Source organism: Carassius carassius, chromosome 35 (genome assembly GCF_963082965.1).
Source record: "Carassius carassius chromosome 35, fCarCar2.1, whole genome shotgun sequence".
Lineage (NCBI taxonomy): Eukaryota > Metazoa > Chordata > Actinopteri > Cypriniformes > Cyprinidae > Carassius > Carassius carassius.
The window spans coordinates 28,732,541-28,751,766 of NC_081789.1; the positions used below are offsets into that span (position 1 = coordinate 28,732,541).

The window sequence follows — 19,226 nt, forward strand, 5'->3', positions numbered from 1 at the left end:
GAAACAAATAGAAAACAGCTAAGACAAGTGTACAGTAAACCACATATTATACAATGGCAGTCAGAACATGATGTCTAGACAGTACCTGGGGAGGAAGCTGATATTTCCAGTACTGGATCCTGGGATATGGCTATGGAGGCGAGGAAATCATCCACTTGTTTGAGAGACAGGGAATTATGGAGGGTCTCCAAGGGACAGATTGAAGGAACCATGGAGTACAACTCAAAACCTTCAATGAAATATAGCAGAATATCAGAATCTGAAAAAAAAAGCCTATACAACATCTTCAGCCAGGATAATCATATAGCTTGAGCTATAACTAGAGATCTTGGACACATGACAGAAACATGTCGTTCCATTTCCTCTTAAAGTGACAAGCAACAACATGGTCAAATGTGAGTTTGAGGTGGGCAGGATGGAGGCAGACGGGTCACACAAAGAACAGCTCACAATACCTTCAGTCTACCAAAAACATTGGCCAAGATGAAATTATGAAGCAGAAATGATAATCAACCTACCTTGTACAATTTTATTTTTGTACATTTCTCAGATGAAACTAGTGAAACAACATGATTATGATTTGGTTTATTCACATCATGAAATTCGGCAGAAAATGTCTGAATATAATCTTCAGGAGTCTTTCTAATAAAAGCAATAAGCAATGAAAGGCCATGCATTACAGTGATTATTCCACTGTAACACACAGTGTCTTTTTGGTTTATTGTATTAATACACACCAGCAACAGTTATATAATATAAAAGACACCAACAGTCATTAATGGTTACATTTATCGGTAACACTTTATAATAAGTATACACTAATCAAGTACTTACAAATCATTAAGAAACTATTAGTTTATAGTTAATGCATAGTTTATAAACATTAATAGACAATGCAAGTGAATTCTTCATTCATTATCATTGCTTATTAAACAATAATAATTGTGTTAATTACAGAGACAATGAATGGAGAACTCACTATTCGTGTGGAGTCTGTTAATGTATTAGCTACAGTTTATAAACTTCATATCAAAATTAAAAATCAAAAGAACCAATTCTTCTGAATTCTTCAGTTCATTAGTCTCTAACCCTGTCAACGGTTGCTAAGCAACAGTCCATGCAGAATATGCAATGATAAGTGTGGATTTATTGTGAACTCATTATTGTGAAATGTTGTTAAAAACACATTACCTATTAACAAGAAAAGAAGAGGCATCTTAAGAAGTGAATAAGTGAAGGAGCTAATAGCACAACAATGTAAGGCAACAAATATTAGGCAATATTCAGATTATTAGATTTGGTGATCTACTTAGAATCTTAGGTCTAAAATGTGAAGATAAGATTGTCCCAGTAATTATTTAAAAAATAAAATACTGTTCATTAAAAATACAAACAAGCATGTGTTACTTTTCCTTCTGCAAATGTAAGGAATAAACCAAAAATGTACAATTAACATATAAGATAATTTTCTTGTGGATAGATAAAGTTAAAAATGAATTAGAATTAGTTTTTTTTTTGGTAAGGGTCGAAAATAGGGTATAAAGACTTGATCTAAATACTTACTACAAAACATAAACACTAATTAGACAGGATAGAAGGAGTATATTAAGTATGATTAACACTTACCACTGAACATACTGGAAAACACTGACCCATTTAGAAAAGCAGATTAAAAGAAAAACAAACAAACAAACAAACAAACAATAAAAATGGTATGCTAAAAATGGGCAATTTTCTAAACTTCCAAAAACATAATGTTAGATGTTATCAACTTATTAAACACTACAACGCATGTATTAAATATTCAGGCATACAACGGTTTTAAAGAATGTTTCACTTCTCAGCTGCTCATTGATTTCCTCTTTAATTTCTGTAACTGTCATAAAGTTGTGTGTATACTATAGAATTTGGAACTGAAAAAAACAAAAAACAAAATCACACAGAAAACATGTGAAGTGTTAGCAAAGTTAAAATATGCAGATAAATGTAAACAGGCTAAAATAAAGTCTTATGTTAAATATTGATCCTTTAAATAGGCATAAAAGCAGCAAATTCTGTTCACCTCAAATCTCAACATGTTTAATCAGTTTCTAAGAGCTAGCTCATTCAGCCACGAATAAACAAGCAAATATTACGTACCAACCAAATAGGTCAAATACTTCCCATTTTAATCATATTGTGCTTTCAAACAGATGAAGGTACAGAACTGACAGCAATCTTTGAAATGCATGAAATGAAACATAAACGGTTGGGTATTTTTAGTCCTCTATAATTAATATTTCTGTTCCCTATCCTGTGGTTGATGGAGGAAATCTATATCAAAAAGAACAAATAAATAAAAAACTCAAAGGGGAAGACTTGCAACTAGGAATTAACAAAAGCAAACATACCATTGGTTGGGTGTCGCGCAAATGAGATAGAAAATCTTTTTACAGCAAAACCACGCGTAGCCTCTGAGAAAGAGAAAAACAGGTACCTGAAATGTATAACAGCTAACAGGAAGAGGGTTAAAGAAGGGCTAAAGAAGGCAAGAGTCATGCCGGAAAGACGCAGAGGAGAAGCAGAGGGGTGCTTGTGTTAAGTGTTCGACAGCCATAGTAGGTATGGTGATTAAAAACAAAACAAACAAAACATTCCTCTTTTCAAAATGAAAGCTTTCCCTTCTGTTCAAGAAAACACCCCATATAAACCCTCGAATGCATAATGGGGGTTAATTTAATACGATAGAGCAGTAGCCTTCAATCCTGTTCCTGGGGACTGACAGCAAATGCTGCGTATTTCTCACCTGATTCAGTCACCAGAAGATAACAGTATATTGATTTGAATTCTGACTACTTACTACTATGAGTTGATTTACACTCTGTGGATTACTTAAAAGTTTGGTTTTAAAATTTCATATTTCATATCATTCCAAAGTTACATCTGAGTGAAAGTTAAAAACTTCAAGGAACAGGCATGTTCAAACTTTTGACTGGTACTTAAATAGAGTAACCTGTCCAAAAGGCAAAAGGGAGGAAATCTTTGTGCAAGATGTTAAATCAAGCAGCATTACATTAAGCCCTGGATATTATGGCAGGGCCCCTCTCTGGCCGCCACAGTGAAGTGTTTGTTACACTACCACTGGATCATGGATCAACACACAAACACCCAGTGGCATCCCATAAACACCCTCTAGGTTCAGCATGGACTGGCCATGCAGCAGAAGTGGCTGCAACAAAACCTCCACATACTTTCTGATACAAAATGGATATAAATAATGCATAAAGGATTCAGGGGTCGGCCAAAATTGGTACACACAGTAATCACTGTATACACATGTAGACTGATCAACACTGATTTATGCATTGGAAATGTGTTTTATTGAGGTTCTGCTAGCATCATTTTTGTAAAGATAGATGCATTATGATGTGTGGAGACGGCTGGTGACAGAGCCCCGAGGATTTTTCACCAAAGTTTTTGTCTTGTGTGAAGATCACTATAACGTGCTGGACGCATCTGCAAGGACCCGTTTGATAATCTGCTAAAGTTGCTCGTAAATTAATCTCTCATATTAATACGTTTGCTACAAGTAATTCTACTGAATTGTATTTTTGTTGTGGTATATAGGAAATGAACAACTGAACATTATCACTAAATATTTATGCTTTTGTGTATAATCACATTCTTAAATTACTTTATTACACTAAAAGATAAAAACAGGATTCTAAGAAGAAAAAAAACAAACAAAAACAGCTCATTTTGCCCCAATTATGCATTCATGTAGGTTTTTTAAATCATGCATTCTAAGGTTAAAGTGATATCATTGTCGCTCTGCTTTCTTTTCTGATCTACACTAAATCATTGTGGAGTTGAATTTCTCCTCAGATAACAGACTTAGAGTTAGAATGATTTTAAGTCACTCGTTGCATTATTATAGCTGCACTAAAAAGCTTCCCACTCAACGGTTTCTATCACTGACACTGCAGCTAGTGACTAAAACGAGGTTCTTGGCTTTTCAGAGGAAGATGAAACGTCGGACTGGACATGTTAACAGACAGAACAGAAACTAGCCTCTTGGATAGGAAGATACTGTCTGCCTCTTTCACTGTGATATTTATTACTATATTTATACTGTGCACAATGCAGACCTGTCTGCACCATTCAGGCAGGTTTATTATTAAAAGAATTGCATTAGAGAAATCAATTTCAATGTTAACAAAATATCCATACACAAATATGTTCAAACTTTTAATTCAGAGCTGTGGGGATCGACTTGCCGGGAGATTTCTGGCTTCCATGATTTATCATAGGATGTTTATGTCAAGTCTGTATTCAAAGATGGGGCAGGTGTGGAGAAGGGAAACACAGTAAACCCAGAACACTACCATAGTCTTCTTGAATAATAATAATAACAGTAATAATAGATCTTTAGTTTCAGCCAATCATTTTCAACAACAGGCAGATCAACGAATTACATAAAACTGCCTTGTACGCACTATAATGAACTAAAACAAAACCATTTCAATTGACTAGTTAATGTCACCAAATTATGACTGAAAGTTAGAGTCTAAATTAAATCTGTTTATCATATAAAGTGTAAGACTTTCATTTCGTTCTGATTCCATTTACCATGTTTTTCACATTTCAGAGTCAACGTAAATCAAAGATTTGGTTTCATGGCCTTCGATGCGGTTTCAGAAATTTCTCAGGATTCATTTAAAAAAAATTGTTTTTGCGAAGACAAAACATGAGTTGGCGTGAAATGAGGATGAGTAAAATAATTTTCATTCATTCATTTCTAATTTAAGTGGTCGAGCTTCATTTAGTTACATTTTTGTAACTACACAGTGTATCTGAATAGAGCTTATAGTTATTTATATTAAGATATAAAACTTTTTGAGTGAACTCAAATGAAATGTTTCTTATTCAGCTACTCTTAAATAACTGAAGTTACATGAAAATACTAAAGTACATAGCTATGAAAACTAAAGCTAAGTTTCTTGGTATCCATACGTGACGTTTTATAGACTGACTACCAAAACATGCTGCTTGGAGTGTAGAAAACAGGGTACAGCAGATGTGTTTACAGTGGTACTGTGGTAAAAGCATATGAGGTGCAGGGATGAGGTTTGTGTAACACAGATCTCTGCGGGCAGACAGCCAGTGTGTGCCACGACGCAACAACAAATGATAAATTACATCAATGCAACCAGTGGAGAAACACAGATGGGACTCCAGGACTCCTTAAAAACAGGGATGGGGATTCACCATTAGAAGGTGTGCGTGCGTGTTTGCACATACCATCTAAGAAGCCAGAGGAGGTCAGCTTTTTACGGTGTGCGTGAGCGTAATCTTGTAGGTTAGGTGCACTGGAGGAGCCACCCAGCACCATGGTGCTAAACAAGCCAGCGCAATGAGACCCTGATGAGAGTTAGAGAAGATACATACAGCAATCGGGTGTTCACAGAGACACACCTCGCAATGCATGCAGCATGCTTTCTACAAGATTCTTGCCACAGAATGAGTAGTGCAGCCTCACTGAAAGCATCCCATAATGACAGTAATGCCTTCTGTCATGGCAACCTAGTAAAGCAAACTGATCTTCAGAGGTCCTCACTTCTAGAGGAAAAAATGACTATCACTCATCGACCTATAAACTAAGGCTTTAGGGTCACATGATATCGAGCAATTACTGACACAATGAATGTGTAATACACTACACACTCCTAAAATCATATTTACTGCTGTACTGCATTACCCAACGTAGACAACAATTATGATTATACTGTGATCTATTTCATCATTCTGCTCCATAGAGTTGAATTTGAACAATTAATATTAATCTGTATTGAATCTAATTAACCTGTATTGACAGAAATTTCACGTGCTGTGAAAGACCAGGATGTATTTAGCTCTCATGCACCACTTTTTTTTTTTAACAGCTGCCAATTTTTTTTTTTTATATATAAAAAACCTTTCTCAGGTGGCAATGTTTATAGTATTTATGCAAATGTTCACCACTTTGAAGTGTCACTCGTGCCGTGAATAGTAAAACATGAATAATCCTTTGGTATGTCACATCACAAAGTAAAAACTAAATCACACAAGCTCTTGGTTGTTTGAAAGATTTTCACTAACTTTGTGAGGACTGACACACAAAAGACATTCTTGGCTACTTTCCCTCCCCAAACAACCACATTTCTGTTTTAACTGTTTATGAATATATAAAGAAAATTGAATATATAAAGCAAAGCATCTTAGATCCAGTAAATGGTCACATTTTGTCTACTTCACCGCTTTTAAACTGTCCTGCAGAATGACAATAGTTTTTTGTGAATGCTAAAATAATTTAATTAATTGCTATTATGACCCATAAAAGAATACAATTACACAGAGTACAGCATGTCACACTGCAGGACATCCAATTGTATTTCATGTCACCTATCCTTCTACAAATATGTATAATACACAGTAAGGAGTGCTTCAAACCATGAGCGGATGCGTACAAACACACGAAGGACATTACAAGCATATATGAGAGTCAGCGCTGTATTAGTCAGCTGTGTGGCAAAAATCTTACAACAGTGTGTTTCAGAATAAAGCTCACAGATAGTTTTACACAAACAGGTCCAAATTAACTGGTCATTAAGTTTGAAAGAATCAAGAGAGAGCAGCCACACCAACATCACACACAACACAGATTAGAAATGGAACGGCAAAACATTATTTGGACACAGGTACGACTAGGACGTTACGTCAGAGCTCCTCCATAGTGAACATCCAACAGCTTCAGGATATTATAAGGTGACATCTGTGAGTGTACATCTTACCTATTCCAGGTGTGAGCTTGTGATCCGGGTGAAGTCTGCTGGGCCTGCTGTGACTGTTGTTCTCCGACACAACCTGAAAGAGCACAGGCACACAACAATAACTACTCAACAAAACGCCAACATTTATTCATCTTTGCCAAGTAGGTGTTTTCCAGATAGACAGATGTTAATAAGGAGCACTGTAAATGTGTGAGTTCACAGGTCTATACACCCAAAAAAAAAACGCATGAAGAAACAGAAATGGACCATGCGTTAAGCATTGCCACACAGACTCCATATCAGAAACAGGAAATGAGATCAGGGATGCAGAAGGGTATGAGGATAAACATGGCAACAGTTTATAGAGTTTAACTGAACAAATCATAGTCCATTCGCATTCATGTAAAACCCAGCAGAGCAGGGAACAGCCCGGTTACTTTTCTCTGTTCGTTTCAGTTTCATGCAAAACTAGGAAATCTACTTTAGGGGGAAAAAGAGGTTATCCTTGGCACAGTAAGAGGGTTACTGGACAATAAACGGCTCAGAGGTCTCAATGCCATCCTTCATGTCTGAACAGGTTTTACCTGAGGTCTACATCAGTCTTGGTTTTCCATAAACCCTGGCAGATCAAGACACAGATTCAGCCCAGTTCTCAACTAAAAGGATTGTCAGTGGAAACAGTGGCAACAAAAATACACTCAAGGCACTCATAAAATCTGTCTTAATGTCATAAATCAAAGCAATTTCAATCTATCTGAAAGATTAGTTTACAACATAACACACTTCATAAAAAGTATTTGAAATAAAGACCAAGTATATCTTTTTTTTCTGGTTGGAAAGTGCTGAACTATCTACAGTTACTCTCATAAGACTCTTGAAGGGAACTGATTGTATATCTACAAAAACAAAATCAAGTGACTGAAATGTGCTTTGATTTTATTTATTTTTCTTAAATGACAATGACATTTTTAAATGTGGCTAAAGTGTCTGAATTGTTTTTGGGGCCACTATATTTAGTTGAAAACTTGAGTTCATCTGTGCCACATCTTCAACTGTGTAAGTACTTGACCGAGGTTTCCACTTTGTTATAATGTTGTGTAACGATGACAGGAAAACTGACATGGATCAACCTGACCAAGCAATAATATCTTGCAAAACAAAGACACAAGCATAATTATAACGTGGGTTATAATTATTAAAAACAAAGAGTGATGCTCACTAAATGGTTAACCACCATAGATAAAATAAATAAAATAAAAGTATTTGATTTATACTCTTGTTAAGAGCTTCCTAATGAACTGTGAAAACAAGAAATGAAGATCTGGCCGCATGGACAGGGACCAATGAATGTTACAGGGTGCCAAAGCAGAAGCAAACTCGTGTCCTGAAAGAGATGAGTCACAAGCAAAATCCACCCGAAACAAACATGATATCAATGACACATATCCCACCGCAGCCCAGAGGTCAAAGCTAGTTTTGTGGAGCAGGATGCAAAGGACAGCTAATGGCACAGCAGATGAATGAAAAGAGCTGAGAGTTAGCAGCTAGACATGGATAAAGACAGTAGATCGGTGAACAGAGAACAAGAAAATACTGAAAACTTAGCATGAGATTTTTAGTTTATGGTCTGAAGGAGCAGCAAACACAAAGAGTATTTTTTTTCATAGCAAAAAAAACTAATTATAATACATAAAAAACTATATTTTCTTTTCTACATGGTATGATATTCAGGTTAGATTCAATCAGTCTCATAAATAATAATAGGAACATTATTATACATAACTCACAAAATTTGTAAAAATGTATTTAAAACAGAATATAACGTCAATATGAAATGGCATTTGCAATATATTTTACTTTCTTAAAATTATGTATTTCTGAGGACCTTCAACGAGAACAAAAAAGTGTGGGGTAAGACTTGAGTTCATCCATCATGATGCACTAATACTAAATATTCTTTAACAATTAATTATTGTCAAGAATGCCAATACAAAGACTGAACCGCCTATAATGATATCTAAAAATATACATTATATATATATATATTTATTTATTTTTTTTTCTGCAAATTTCATGTCGACTTTAAAGCTAAACTGAGAAACCATTGGTCTGTAAAAACAAAGCCTGGGTGTTCAGTGTTGTGATATTAATAGATATTTTTGTTTAAATAAGGAACTACCATATTTAGTAATAATCACAGTAAATGGAGATATTTTAAACAAGTTAGTTTTCAAATGTTTAGAACAAAAACATGATTTATGTGAAACATGAAGATGATTGTAACTAGACCAAAACTGGTAAAACAAACTGAAACGCTGACTTTCCAGAACACAAACCAGTGCATTAAATATCAACAAAACACATGATGAATGAGGTAATAATGCGCTCTTTTAATTCATCTGCTGATTAGGTGTCCTTGCTGACCGCCGCCAAGATCTTGAGTGTGAACGAACAATACGTTAGTGGTTGGTGTGAAGAATGAATTAAATTGTTAAAAACCTGTTGCCATGAGCCAAAAATACTGGATGTGAAAGCCAGTGATTTGGGGGAGACTGGGGAGGAAGTGATTTGGTCCCCTGATCTGCGTCTTCGACGCCCAGTACCAACACCACAGGTGTAATGAATCCAGGTACCTAAAGAGTCAGGGCTAGACACACTCAGGGGGCTCTCTTCCTGGAAGTGAGACAGGGGGCAGAAACAGCACAGTCATGCAGCGTTAACAACAGTCCGGCTACGACTCCACAGCATTCACTACAGAGCCCTTCGGCTCAACAGAACACAAACACAGCTAAGTGTGCTCATACTTTGCCAGCAGGCGTCTTGAGAAAGTCTTTCTGCAATGGGGACTAAAACAAGGAAACAAATCAGACACGGTGGCAGTTTTTCAAATAATACACATTTGTGGGTGAGAAAAGCTTTGAACTGAAATATGAAAGAGCAAGGTATTACATACACAATACAAGGCTGCCAGCCGAGCTGAATGAAAACTGAATGCTTGAAACAATATCGTGTGACATTAATACAGCAGGATGTTGACTTTCATGTCACACTGTAAAATAATTCCAACATTCCAATAGAATGAGAACAAGATGTGTTTCCATTTCTTGGGCAAACTATTACTTTTAATGTTTTATTTGTGTTGTTGTTATGTTATTTATAGAATATCTTTTGTGTTCGAAAGGTTTGGAATGGCATGAGACAGAATAATGAAGGAACTTTCAATTTCTGGTAAAATAGTCCTTCAATTAAATTTTGAAGCTCACAAGTTATTAAGCTCTGATCATCCACTACCTTGTGTATTCTAGACTCAACTCTCAGCTTAAAAAAACTTTTCATTTAAAAGCTTATGCTGAAATGCTTGAAATCAGTTTTGTATACAAACAAATCTGATCATATGAATTTGTTTATTTACAATAAGGTCTTAGTTGTTAACAACTTTCAATACTTTTACTGAATTTATATTAATTTCAATACATATTTTAAATTAAAAGTTGTGTCTGTTAACATTAGTTGCTGCTCTATAAACTAACATCTGTATTTTTTTTTTACTACTACAACAAATATATGGCTCATTGTGAGTTAATGTTAATTAATGTATTAACCAATGTTAACTACTGAAACATCACTGCAAAGTGTTACTTAATTTCTTTAAAGTTATATTTTAATTAGTATTATTTAAAAGAGTCTGGCATATTTGGTAACGGTGTCTGTGCAGCATGTCTAATAAAGCTACAAGTTCATTCTTCATTCAAAAAAAAAGATACATACATACATATACATATATACACACACACACACACACACACACACACATACATATATATATATATTACACTACATAGCGAGCTTTCATTCATATAAATTTGCTGTAAAAATATGAAGTCTATGTAAATATGTCTATGTCTAAGTCTATGTAAACTCCTGAACTAATGGCTGTCCATGTCAGCTCAGATTTTATTTCTTTTTTACATATGCAGCATCTATATCTGTACATATATGTAAAAGTATGTGCAACACTATTATCGGAGAAGAATAGTTATTAACTGTGAATTACTTAATTTGATTCATTTAACAAAGGTGTTTAGAGACAGTTTTTATGACAATCTTACTTCCACAGAGCCGATCTTTTTGGAGCGGGGAAGAGGGGACTTCCTGTGGATGTAGATGGGATCGGACACCATGGGGCGGAACATCATAAGAGCTCGATCCGGCTCGTCACGTCTAGCACCACCGGCCTCTTCATCATTGTCATTATGGGATTTCTTCTTGGAGCCCTCATTCTGAGACACATTCAACATTTAGAGGGACTTTAGTCATTAATTACTCACTCTCAAGTCTTTCCAAACCTATCTTCAGAACACAAATAAAGATATTTTTGATAAAATCCGAGAGCTCTCTGTCCCTACATAGACAGCAACACAACGGAGACATTCAAGGCCCAGAAAGGTAGCAAGGACATAGTTAAATAGTCCATGTGACAGCAGTGCTTCAACCGTTGTTATAAAGTTATTTTTGCTTTCTTTGCCCACAAAAAGTATTCTCATAGCTTCATAACTTTACATTTGAAGCACTGCTGTCACATGGACTATTTTAACTATGTCCTTTCTACCTTTCTGGGCCTTGAATGTCTCCGTTGTGTTGCTGTCTATGTAGGGACAGAGAGCTCTCGGATTTCATCTGTGTTCTGAAGACGAACTAAGATATTACTGGTTTGGAAAGACTTTCAGAGTAATTAATGGCAACATTAAAATTTTTGGGTGCAAACCTCTCTGGATGCTGGTCTATATCCAAATCCAGACGGCAGGTTCTTATCTTCTTCACAGCCTTTAGCTCCTGGACTGAAATGAAGCTCCACATGGAAACGGTCCTCTGATGAAGGGTCCTGCAAATCCAAACCCCTCATCAACCTAGCTATTAACAGGGTCTCAATATACAGTATATTTGATAAAATATAAAGTTATATTTCTTTTTCCACAATTAATTGTGGTCTCTTGTATAGATTAAGCAGTTACCGAGTGGTTTCAAACTAATTTGATTTCTTCTAATACATAAAATAAAGTACTTCTAAGGAAAAAGAGTTTACTGAAGATGGTGTGACAGGAATGCATGCCTCAAGACAAATGTGATTTATTTCCATTCTGTTAGTTTTCTTGAAATATTATTATATTAAGCTATAATTAAGTTTTAGGTACACTTTCATAAATATACTAAGACTATGTGTCTTAGTATATTTATTTATGAAAGTCTACCTTAAACGTCCTTAACGTCCTAAAATTACAACACAAGCACACTCATTTTAAAAGTTAACGTACGTTTTGCATGCTCAAAATATGATCTTGCATGTGCAGATTTATAGCAGCAATACCTTTTCATAAATTTCTTGGATATCAAGTCAAAAGTGGTTTCTAAGCATTTCACCCCTGATTTGTGCATGTGTGCCGACACCTGGTACCTTGTTTGGGTCTTCATAGAGCATGATGACTATCTGTGTCATGTAGTTCAGCTCGCTGACTATTTTGAGGTAGTCCATGGCTCTCTTCCACTGATCATCTCTGGCCTCCTGAGGATACAGCCACACAAAACCCACAAAGTAGATCTCAGAACAGCAAAACAACAGCCAGGATATTTCTATGTACTTTAAAGATGATATTAATCAGGGCATACATCACAGAGGGCTCCATAGCGCAAGACAGACAGCAGCGAGTGAACGTGACTCTCACTGGTGAAGTAAAGTCTGGTCCGCACGTGACGTTCTGGAGACATGACTCCTCTGGAATATCTGTGGACAGAACAATCAACCCAGAGAGCCTTTTGATTTCACCCAAAACCTGAAATATTAATGCATTTAAGGGGTCGTCATGACCTACAGTTTTCAACTTATGATACAAGTACTAGGCCCCAAAAATAAAAATCATTTGGTTATATCTGACCTGCTCTTTCTTTTTTAAGATTTCAATGTAAACTGCCAAGACTGCTAACATCGACTACCATGAGGAGTGAAAAAGATGATGTCTTACAACGGATGCAGTTTGTTAACAGTGTCATCGTCTTGTGTCCTCTGTAGGTCAGAGCGGATCTTGCGGACAAGAGGTGTGCAGTAACCTTTAGCTATGTCCAGTTTCTCAGCTTGAGAAATACCATATTCCTGACAGGAGCAAATAATGACAATTACCAGAAAATATTTTATGAATACAATAATCAAACTGTGACATTTATACAAGCTCTCATAATGGATTTAATTGATCTTTTACTAAAAGCAATAAATACAAAAAAAGGTCACCTGTGGGATGACGATGTCTGCCAGGGCTTTGGACAGCCGGTAAATTTCCATGGTGTTGTCCAGCTTTAACAAGCTGTTGTGCTGCACGTCATATTTGATGCAGTCGTAGATATCAGGGATCTTGCTGATGTTGTATCGTCCGTTCTTCATCTTGAAATCCTTCTCGAGTTTAGACCACCGACGCAGCATCAGCTCAAGAGTCTCACTGTGGTACAACTGAATATCTGTTAAAAAGGAGAAAAGAGAAAAAAGTGGCACTGAATTAAATGCCAGCCCAGATCTCAAAATATATATATCAGCCAAACTGATGTTAGCACAAGACTAACATAACACTGAATAATGTATATTTGATTTACATCTTCAGCAAATTGCAACAAAATAGCTGCTGTTTTTAAGAGGGTCAGTAACATGCGAGGATGAAGTGATTTGTCTCCAGAAATCTTGTATTTATGTTGGATTTACACATTTAAAAGAAAAATAAATAAACGTTTTATGCAATAAAAAAGGTCAATCAGCGTAATAATGTTTTGTTAAACACATTAATATATTTGTATTGACCCAGTAAGATTTCATTCATGGAATTGTGTTTATATGCAGATTCTGAATGTATTTGTTTAATGCTTTAATAATGCGCATGCACAACATCATGTCTACCTGCTGATTTGGGGTCTTCCATCCTCTGGCGGATCTGCAGCGTCAGGTTCTGGATGAGGGAGTACACCTTATCACACGTCTTCACGGGGTTTTTAATCATCTGCATGGACTTCACCAGAGAAGTGCTGGAGGTGGGCGCCAGCTAGTCCAAAAAAACACACACACAAAAAAAAACAGATCATCACTCAAAACGACAAAAAAAACACAGATAAAACAGGTGGACATTTCTGAAATAGCTCAGTTTTTAATTGAATGGAGTAATGAAAAGTTCCCAAAAGCAGAGATGAATAACATAGTGACCAATTCTTTTAACAAGGTTCAACAAAAAGTATCTTCTTTCTTAAATCTGATTGTACCTTCTCGTAGTCTTCTGGCGTGAAGTCTCTGTCCTTCTGCAGAATGTCATGAAGGCGAGCTTTGACTTTCTGTTGGCAGCTGCTCAAGGAGTCGCTGTCACTGTCCAGCAGCCCATTCATATTGGCACTCTTTACCATCTGCACCAGGATGGGCGTCAGCTCGCCCTCTAATGCCAGCAGGCCCTGAGACACCAGACATACCCTTACTGAGAAATTATATTATGAATATGTTTTAAAGGTAAAATTTGTAAGATATTTGCAGTAAAATATCCATAGTCTGATCGCCTCTTTGCATTGACTTTGTATGTAATCTACTCGCGCAAATTGCTGAACTCGCGTTAAATCCATGATTTATGTTTCCTTCTGATTGATGGCCATCAGCGGTTGGGTTGAAGACATCAAATCCCATCATTCCACGCTCCTTCTTAGCATCATTAAACCACACGATTGTTATTGTTTTGATAGTGCGCCCTCTAGTGGCAGGTCCCACAACCTGTACCTTTAAATAGGGCTGTCTAAATAAACCTTAAAGCATGCGACTAAAAATAAAATAAAGGGATAAAAATATTTGAAAATGTTCATACTTAACATCAACACATTCAATTTGACATTATAAGTTTAATTCTGCTTTTTTTAACCACACACCCTCTGCTCCCCCCTTCATCAGGAGCACATTAACCAATAACTTAGATCAGTCACAATTAAACTATCTGAAGAACTGAGCTGGATGATGACACTTTTTTCTTCTGTGATTTTTCATCACTGATTCTGACTATTACTGAGAAGCTGCTTTGAAACAATGCGTACTGTATGAAGCACTCTAACACATGACTCAATACACTGACAACCACAGTTGAATAAAGTACTTTGATAACACTTATTCTTTTAGATTTCGGAAAATAAAGGTGGTGGTGATACTTTAGCAAACGCTGCAGCGGTCATCTGAACGCGTCCTTCATCAGAGGCGTATATCTTCAGGTCATGCCTGTACGTGCTGTGCAGACGGAGAAGGCCACAGCCGGGAAAGCCAGCATAATCGCCTGAAACATAGGAGAAAAACAATACATACAACAATACACAGAGCAGACATGCTAAGACAATACCGAGCACAGTGAGAGTGAAGTACCTTGTCCTCCAGGGTACATACACCTGAAGGCCCGGCCAAGCTCTTCAGCCTGAACCCTGCCTGCGGGAGTCAGCTCTCCACCCCACTTCAAAACCAGCAGGAGCGACGGGTCGTCCCTCCGCACATCTGGACAAAAACACACACATCCATATCAAATACATCAGCCTTGTGTGCAACATTCATGCACACACTTCATTAACTCATCTGATATGTCACCTATAATGGAAGACCATCCTTACCTTCCTCTTCACTAGACGTTTTAGGGCAGCCATGTGGCAGATATGTTAACTGAACCTTGCGATTAATGCCAGAGAAATGACCGTACCTGAACAAACAAAATGAGATATTAGAAATCAGACTGAAATACAGCTGTATGTGCTTTGTCAAGGCAATGTGCCAATGACACAAAATGCCTGTAAATACGTCAAGATACATCAGCAAGACACAACCTCAGTTCTGTTTTAGAATCCTTGCTATTTAATTAATGATGCATTACACACACACACAAAAAAACAAGTTTCATTTTCTATAACTTTTCACTAGTATGGTATGAAGATGATTTAAAGTTGATACTACATTTGGTGAGCATCTGAAGAAGCTTTTTCAATAAAAGTGTTAGAGAGAGAGTACTGCTGTCTAAAAGGCCATGTAACTCTAAAGGCCATGCTGAAATGACATTTAACGAGATTCACCCCAAAATATAAATTCTGTCATCATATACCCACTCTTTTGTCATGTCAAACCAGTGTGCCTTTCATTCTCTCGTGGAAGAGACTACAAACCAGAAGCAAGGGCAGAAAAAGAAGAAATCTGAAAACTAACATGCTTCGAACCCTGTTAATAAACTGGAGCCACTTACATTTCAAGAACGGTTTTCAGCTGTTCAAGCTTTGCTTTACTCTCCTCAATTTCTGAATCGTTATTTTGGCCGAGTTCTAGCAACAGCTGCCTGGCAATGTCCAGCACTTCCTGTCCAATCAAAACAAACACAACAAACAGAGCTGAGCAAACCAGACAATGAATGCTTTAGATATGTTTGATGAATAACACGTTATTCGTTACAAAAACTACATTGATTTACTTGGAGCTGCTTTGGTTTTTTTAATTTCAGTTTTCCACTTTTGTAACCTTCACATTTTTCAAAAAGGTCAAAAAACCTGAAAGACACAACAAGAGAAATGAAAAAGCAACAGTGCACTTCAGCTGAGCAGAGCGTTTTCCACAAGAATTAAATGTTTTTTTGGAGCGAGTGACAATTTCTGATGTTCAATGAGAGTGTAGAGCTGAAATGTCTGTACCGCTGATGTCTAACTTCCATTTTCATCTTCTGTTTAGGAGTTCTGTCACCGTGTCGAATCACAGCAATCACACACCTCAACTCCATCCTGAAAGTCATATGACAGCACTTGAAAAGAGCTGAATCAATACATCACTATTAATATATAACATTAAATGTGTTCAAAAGGATTTCACAATTTCCTAAAAAGGAAAATTCTGTCATCATTTACTCACTATCATTCCCATTTGACTGACTTTCTTCTGCTCGACACAAAAAGTGATAATTTGTTGAAACAGTCGGGTGAAATCAATTCAGTGGCAGCACATTGTGACTTGACAATGTACCAAAAATAAGATTAATTTACTCATTCCAAATAAGTCCTTTGTTCCTCTTCAAAACACAGTTGAAGTCAACTTCAATGAAACATGAGGGATTTCTGCCCCTCCGTTGAAATTCCATGACACCAGCATTTAATGCTTCAGAAAGTTCATAAAAACATTGTAAACATCAACTGTTTTAATTCAAGTCTCCTGAAATGACACATTTGCCTGATTCAAGCAATTAAGGCTGTTATTCACACACAAACCCTGATCAACGCCCACTGGAGCACATCAAATATTACAAATGCAAGCTCAGATGTGACACGCAAGAACCAATGAGGCCTCAAGCAAGTACGACTGAGCTTCCTGTAGCATATTAGATGTGCTGCATGTGTCAATCAAGGTTTATATGTGAATAAAAGCCGACATGCAAGCATTGAAGCGGATATGTCGACTGATTACATTTACAATATTTTAGAATCGGCAAAGTTTCGGTGGAAAGGACTTTCAATGGAGGGACAGAAATCTCTCAGGATTCATTACAAAGATCTTAATTTGAGTTTAAAAGATGAACAAAGCTCTTATGGGTTTGGAACGACATGAGGGTGAGTGACTGATGACAGAATTTTCCTTTTTGTGGGAACTCTTCCTTAAATAAAGTACATAAGAGTTTCAGCAAAGGGTTAAGACAATTTTCCTTTAATATTTTCCTAGAAACTAAAAAGATAGCTAACTAGCTGAGAGACTAATAGCATTGTTGAAAGTTTAAAACGACGCTTGTCTTTGCTTGTTAGGACGTACATGGTCCCAGAGGTTGTGGGAACTATGGGAATGTCCTCTGCTTCTAAAGGAATAGACCACGGGATCTGAAACTGTGGAGCCAGCTCTCTCATGATGATATTCCTGTGGGGAGAACGAAAAACAGTATCAATTGACTTTAAACAAATAACACATTCATATGCATACATAAATGTGTGTTCTACATCAAATGCATCAAGTGTTTCTAATCAGAAATGACCACAGTGTAATCTTCTTCTTATAATTAAAATGGAAAAAATAAAATACAAAAACCTTTATAGCATCTGACAATAAGATTATATCATTATATTAAAGAATATTAGAAACTAGAATTGATTTAGTAAATCGCTGGATATTTAGGATTTGTATACTAACCCCAGGATCTTTGCACAGTCATCGTAGTATTTCATGGAGTTCTTGACGAAGCTGAAGCCATTGACGTCACAGACGTATGACTGGCCATTAGCACGGAGCAGATCGAACCCACACACGGTTTGCTATAAATGAGAAATCACTTACACTTCATGACCAACTTTCAGAATAAGGCTCAAACTATTAAAACAAGTAGCATCATGATTGAGTTTTGCATTTTGCAAGACATCTTCGTTTACCTTGAAAGCCGAACAGACTTTCCATGCGATGAGTTTCTCTCTGGCATTGAGGATGACTGGGTAACGGACCTCTTTTCCCTCACTGTCTCGTTCCACCTTCCCATCCAGAGCAGGAGATTTACGGGCCTCTGCGTGGGCATAGTCAGGACCTACAGTATACACCTGATGGTGCACAGACACAGAGAAAAGCACATGAAATAACGTTTTGTTAATAATGAGTCTATAAACAACTATAAAAAGTGGAAGTCCTATCTGAATGACTGATCTCGAATATGTGCACCGCTGACTAGATGAGCCTGTGTGATGAATACTGCAAGTCTGGCACAAGGTGGTACTATGATGAGCTAATTCACATTTTTGTTACCAACTTTGGACACTTACTGTAAACCCAAGTCATTATAGAATATTAGAGTGACTCAGTGCAGAATTCATCAAGTCAATCATAGAGTGATGTAAAAGTCACATGAATTGACTGAAGTGGCACTGCAACACATATGAACTCAATCAGAATCAGCACCACATGTGAAATTGGCCCAAATCAGAATCTGAGAATGCTTTTCACACGGTCAAACGATCTGAGTCACATATACTAGTACAAAAAAAATCAGATTTTCCAGCAGTGTGAACATAGAATAAATTGTGTAAATTAAAGCCTGAACTGAACAGCCTGACACAAGTCAAGGGTTTTCACATACAACATATCTCACACTTTGTGAAGAACAGAATAAAGAGAAAGAGAAAAAAAAAACTTTCCTCCTAAGAAAATCTAAATATTATTTTCACTCGGATGAATCAAAATACCAGCACTGATATGAAAAAGCATGACCACGGAGTGTGAGGTTCTTTGCTCTGCTGAAGATAAACGATTGCGGTACCTTCACATCCGTTCCATCTGTCGGCATGAACTCCTCATAAATGTAGGATCCAGTCTTTCTGACGTTACTCTCGGGAGAATACACACTACTTCTGCTGCCAATCTGAAACAAACGTAAAGGGATCAGAAACAGAGTCTGA

The 19,226-nt window shown here is 36.7% G+C and overlaps 1 protein-coding gene across 12 annotated transcripts in view; it reads right to left on the reverse strand.

The window, feature by feature from the left end:
• Positions 1 to 19,226, reverse strand: part of LOC132116488 (inositol hexakisphosphate and diphosphoinositol-pentakisphosphate kinase 2-like) — a 33,875-nt gene that overhangs the window by 1,951 nt on the left and 12,698 nt on the right. Inside the window, exons 6-29 of one of the 12 annotated variants that reach the window (XM_059525357.1) lie at positions 19,088 to 19,189; positions 18,213 to 18,374; positions 17,977 to 18,098; positions 17,605 to 17,706; positions 16,503 to 16,589; positions 16,286 to 16,361; positions 16,064 to 16,173; positions 15,444 to 15,529; positions 15,205 to 15,330; positions 14,997 to 15,118; positions 14,079 to 14,261; positions 13,723 to 13,864; positions 13,069 to 13,292; positions 12,806 to 12,933; positions 12,453 to 12,567; positions 12,241 to 12,348; positions 11,554 to 11,670; positions 10,898 to 11,068; positions 9,593 to 9,634; positions 9,288 to 9,461; positions 6,810 to 6,882; positions 5,281 to 5,400; positions 2,391 to 2,453; positions 86 to 229 (exon numbers count right to left, since the gene is read on the reverse strand). In XM_059525357.1, coding sequence (XP_059381340.1) covers positions 86 to 229; positions 2,391 to 2,453; positions 5,281 to 5,400; positions 6,810 to 6,882; positions 9,288 to 9,461; positions 9,593 to 9,634; positions 10,898 to 11,068; positions 11,554 to 11,670; positions 12,241 to 12,348; positions 12,453 to 12,567; positions 12,806 to 12,933; positions 13,069 to 13,292; positions 13,723 to 13,864; positions 14,079 to 14,261; positions 14,997 to 15,118; positions 15,205 to 15,330; positions 15,444 to 15,529; positions 16,064 to 16,173; positions 16,286 to 16,361; positions 16,503 to 16,589; positions 17,605 to 17,706; positions 17,977 to 18,098; positions 18,213 to 18,374; positions 19,088 to 19,189 — 2,899 coding nt within the window. The remainder of the gene's footprint in view (positions 1 to 85; positions 230 to 2,390; positions 2,454 to 5,280; positions 5,401 to 6,809; positions 6,883 to 9,287; positions 9,462 to 9,592; positions 9,635 to 10,897; positions 11,069 to 11,553; positions 11,671 to 12,240; positions 12,349 to 12,452; positions 12,568 to 12,805; positions 12,934 to 13,068; positions 13,293 to 13,722; positions 13,865 to 14,078; positions 14,262 to 14,996; positions 15,119 to 15,204; positions 15,331 to 15,443; positions 15,530 to 16,063; positions 16,174 to 16,285; positions 16,362 to 16,502; positions 16,590 to 17,604; positions 17,707 to 17,976; positions 18,099 to 18,212; positions 18,375 to 19,087; positions 19,190 to 19,226) is intronic. The other 11 variants (XM_059525358.1, XM_059525361.1, XM_059525360.1 and 8 more) reach the window with 11 other exon arrangements.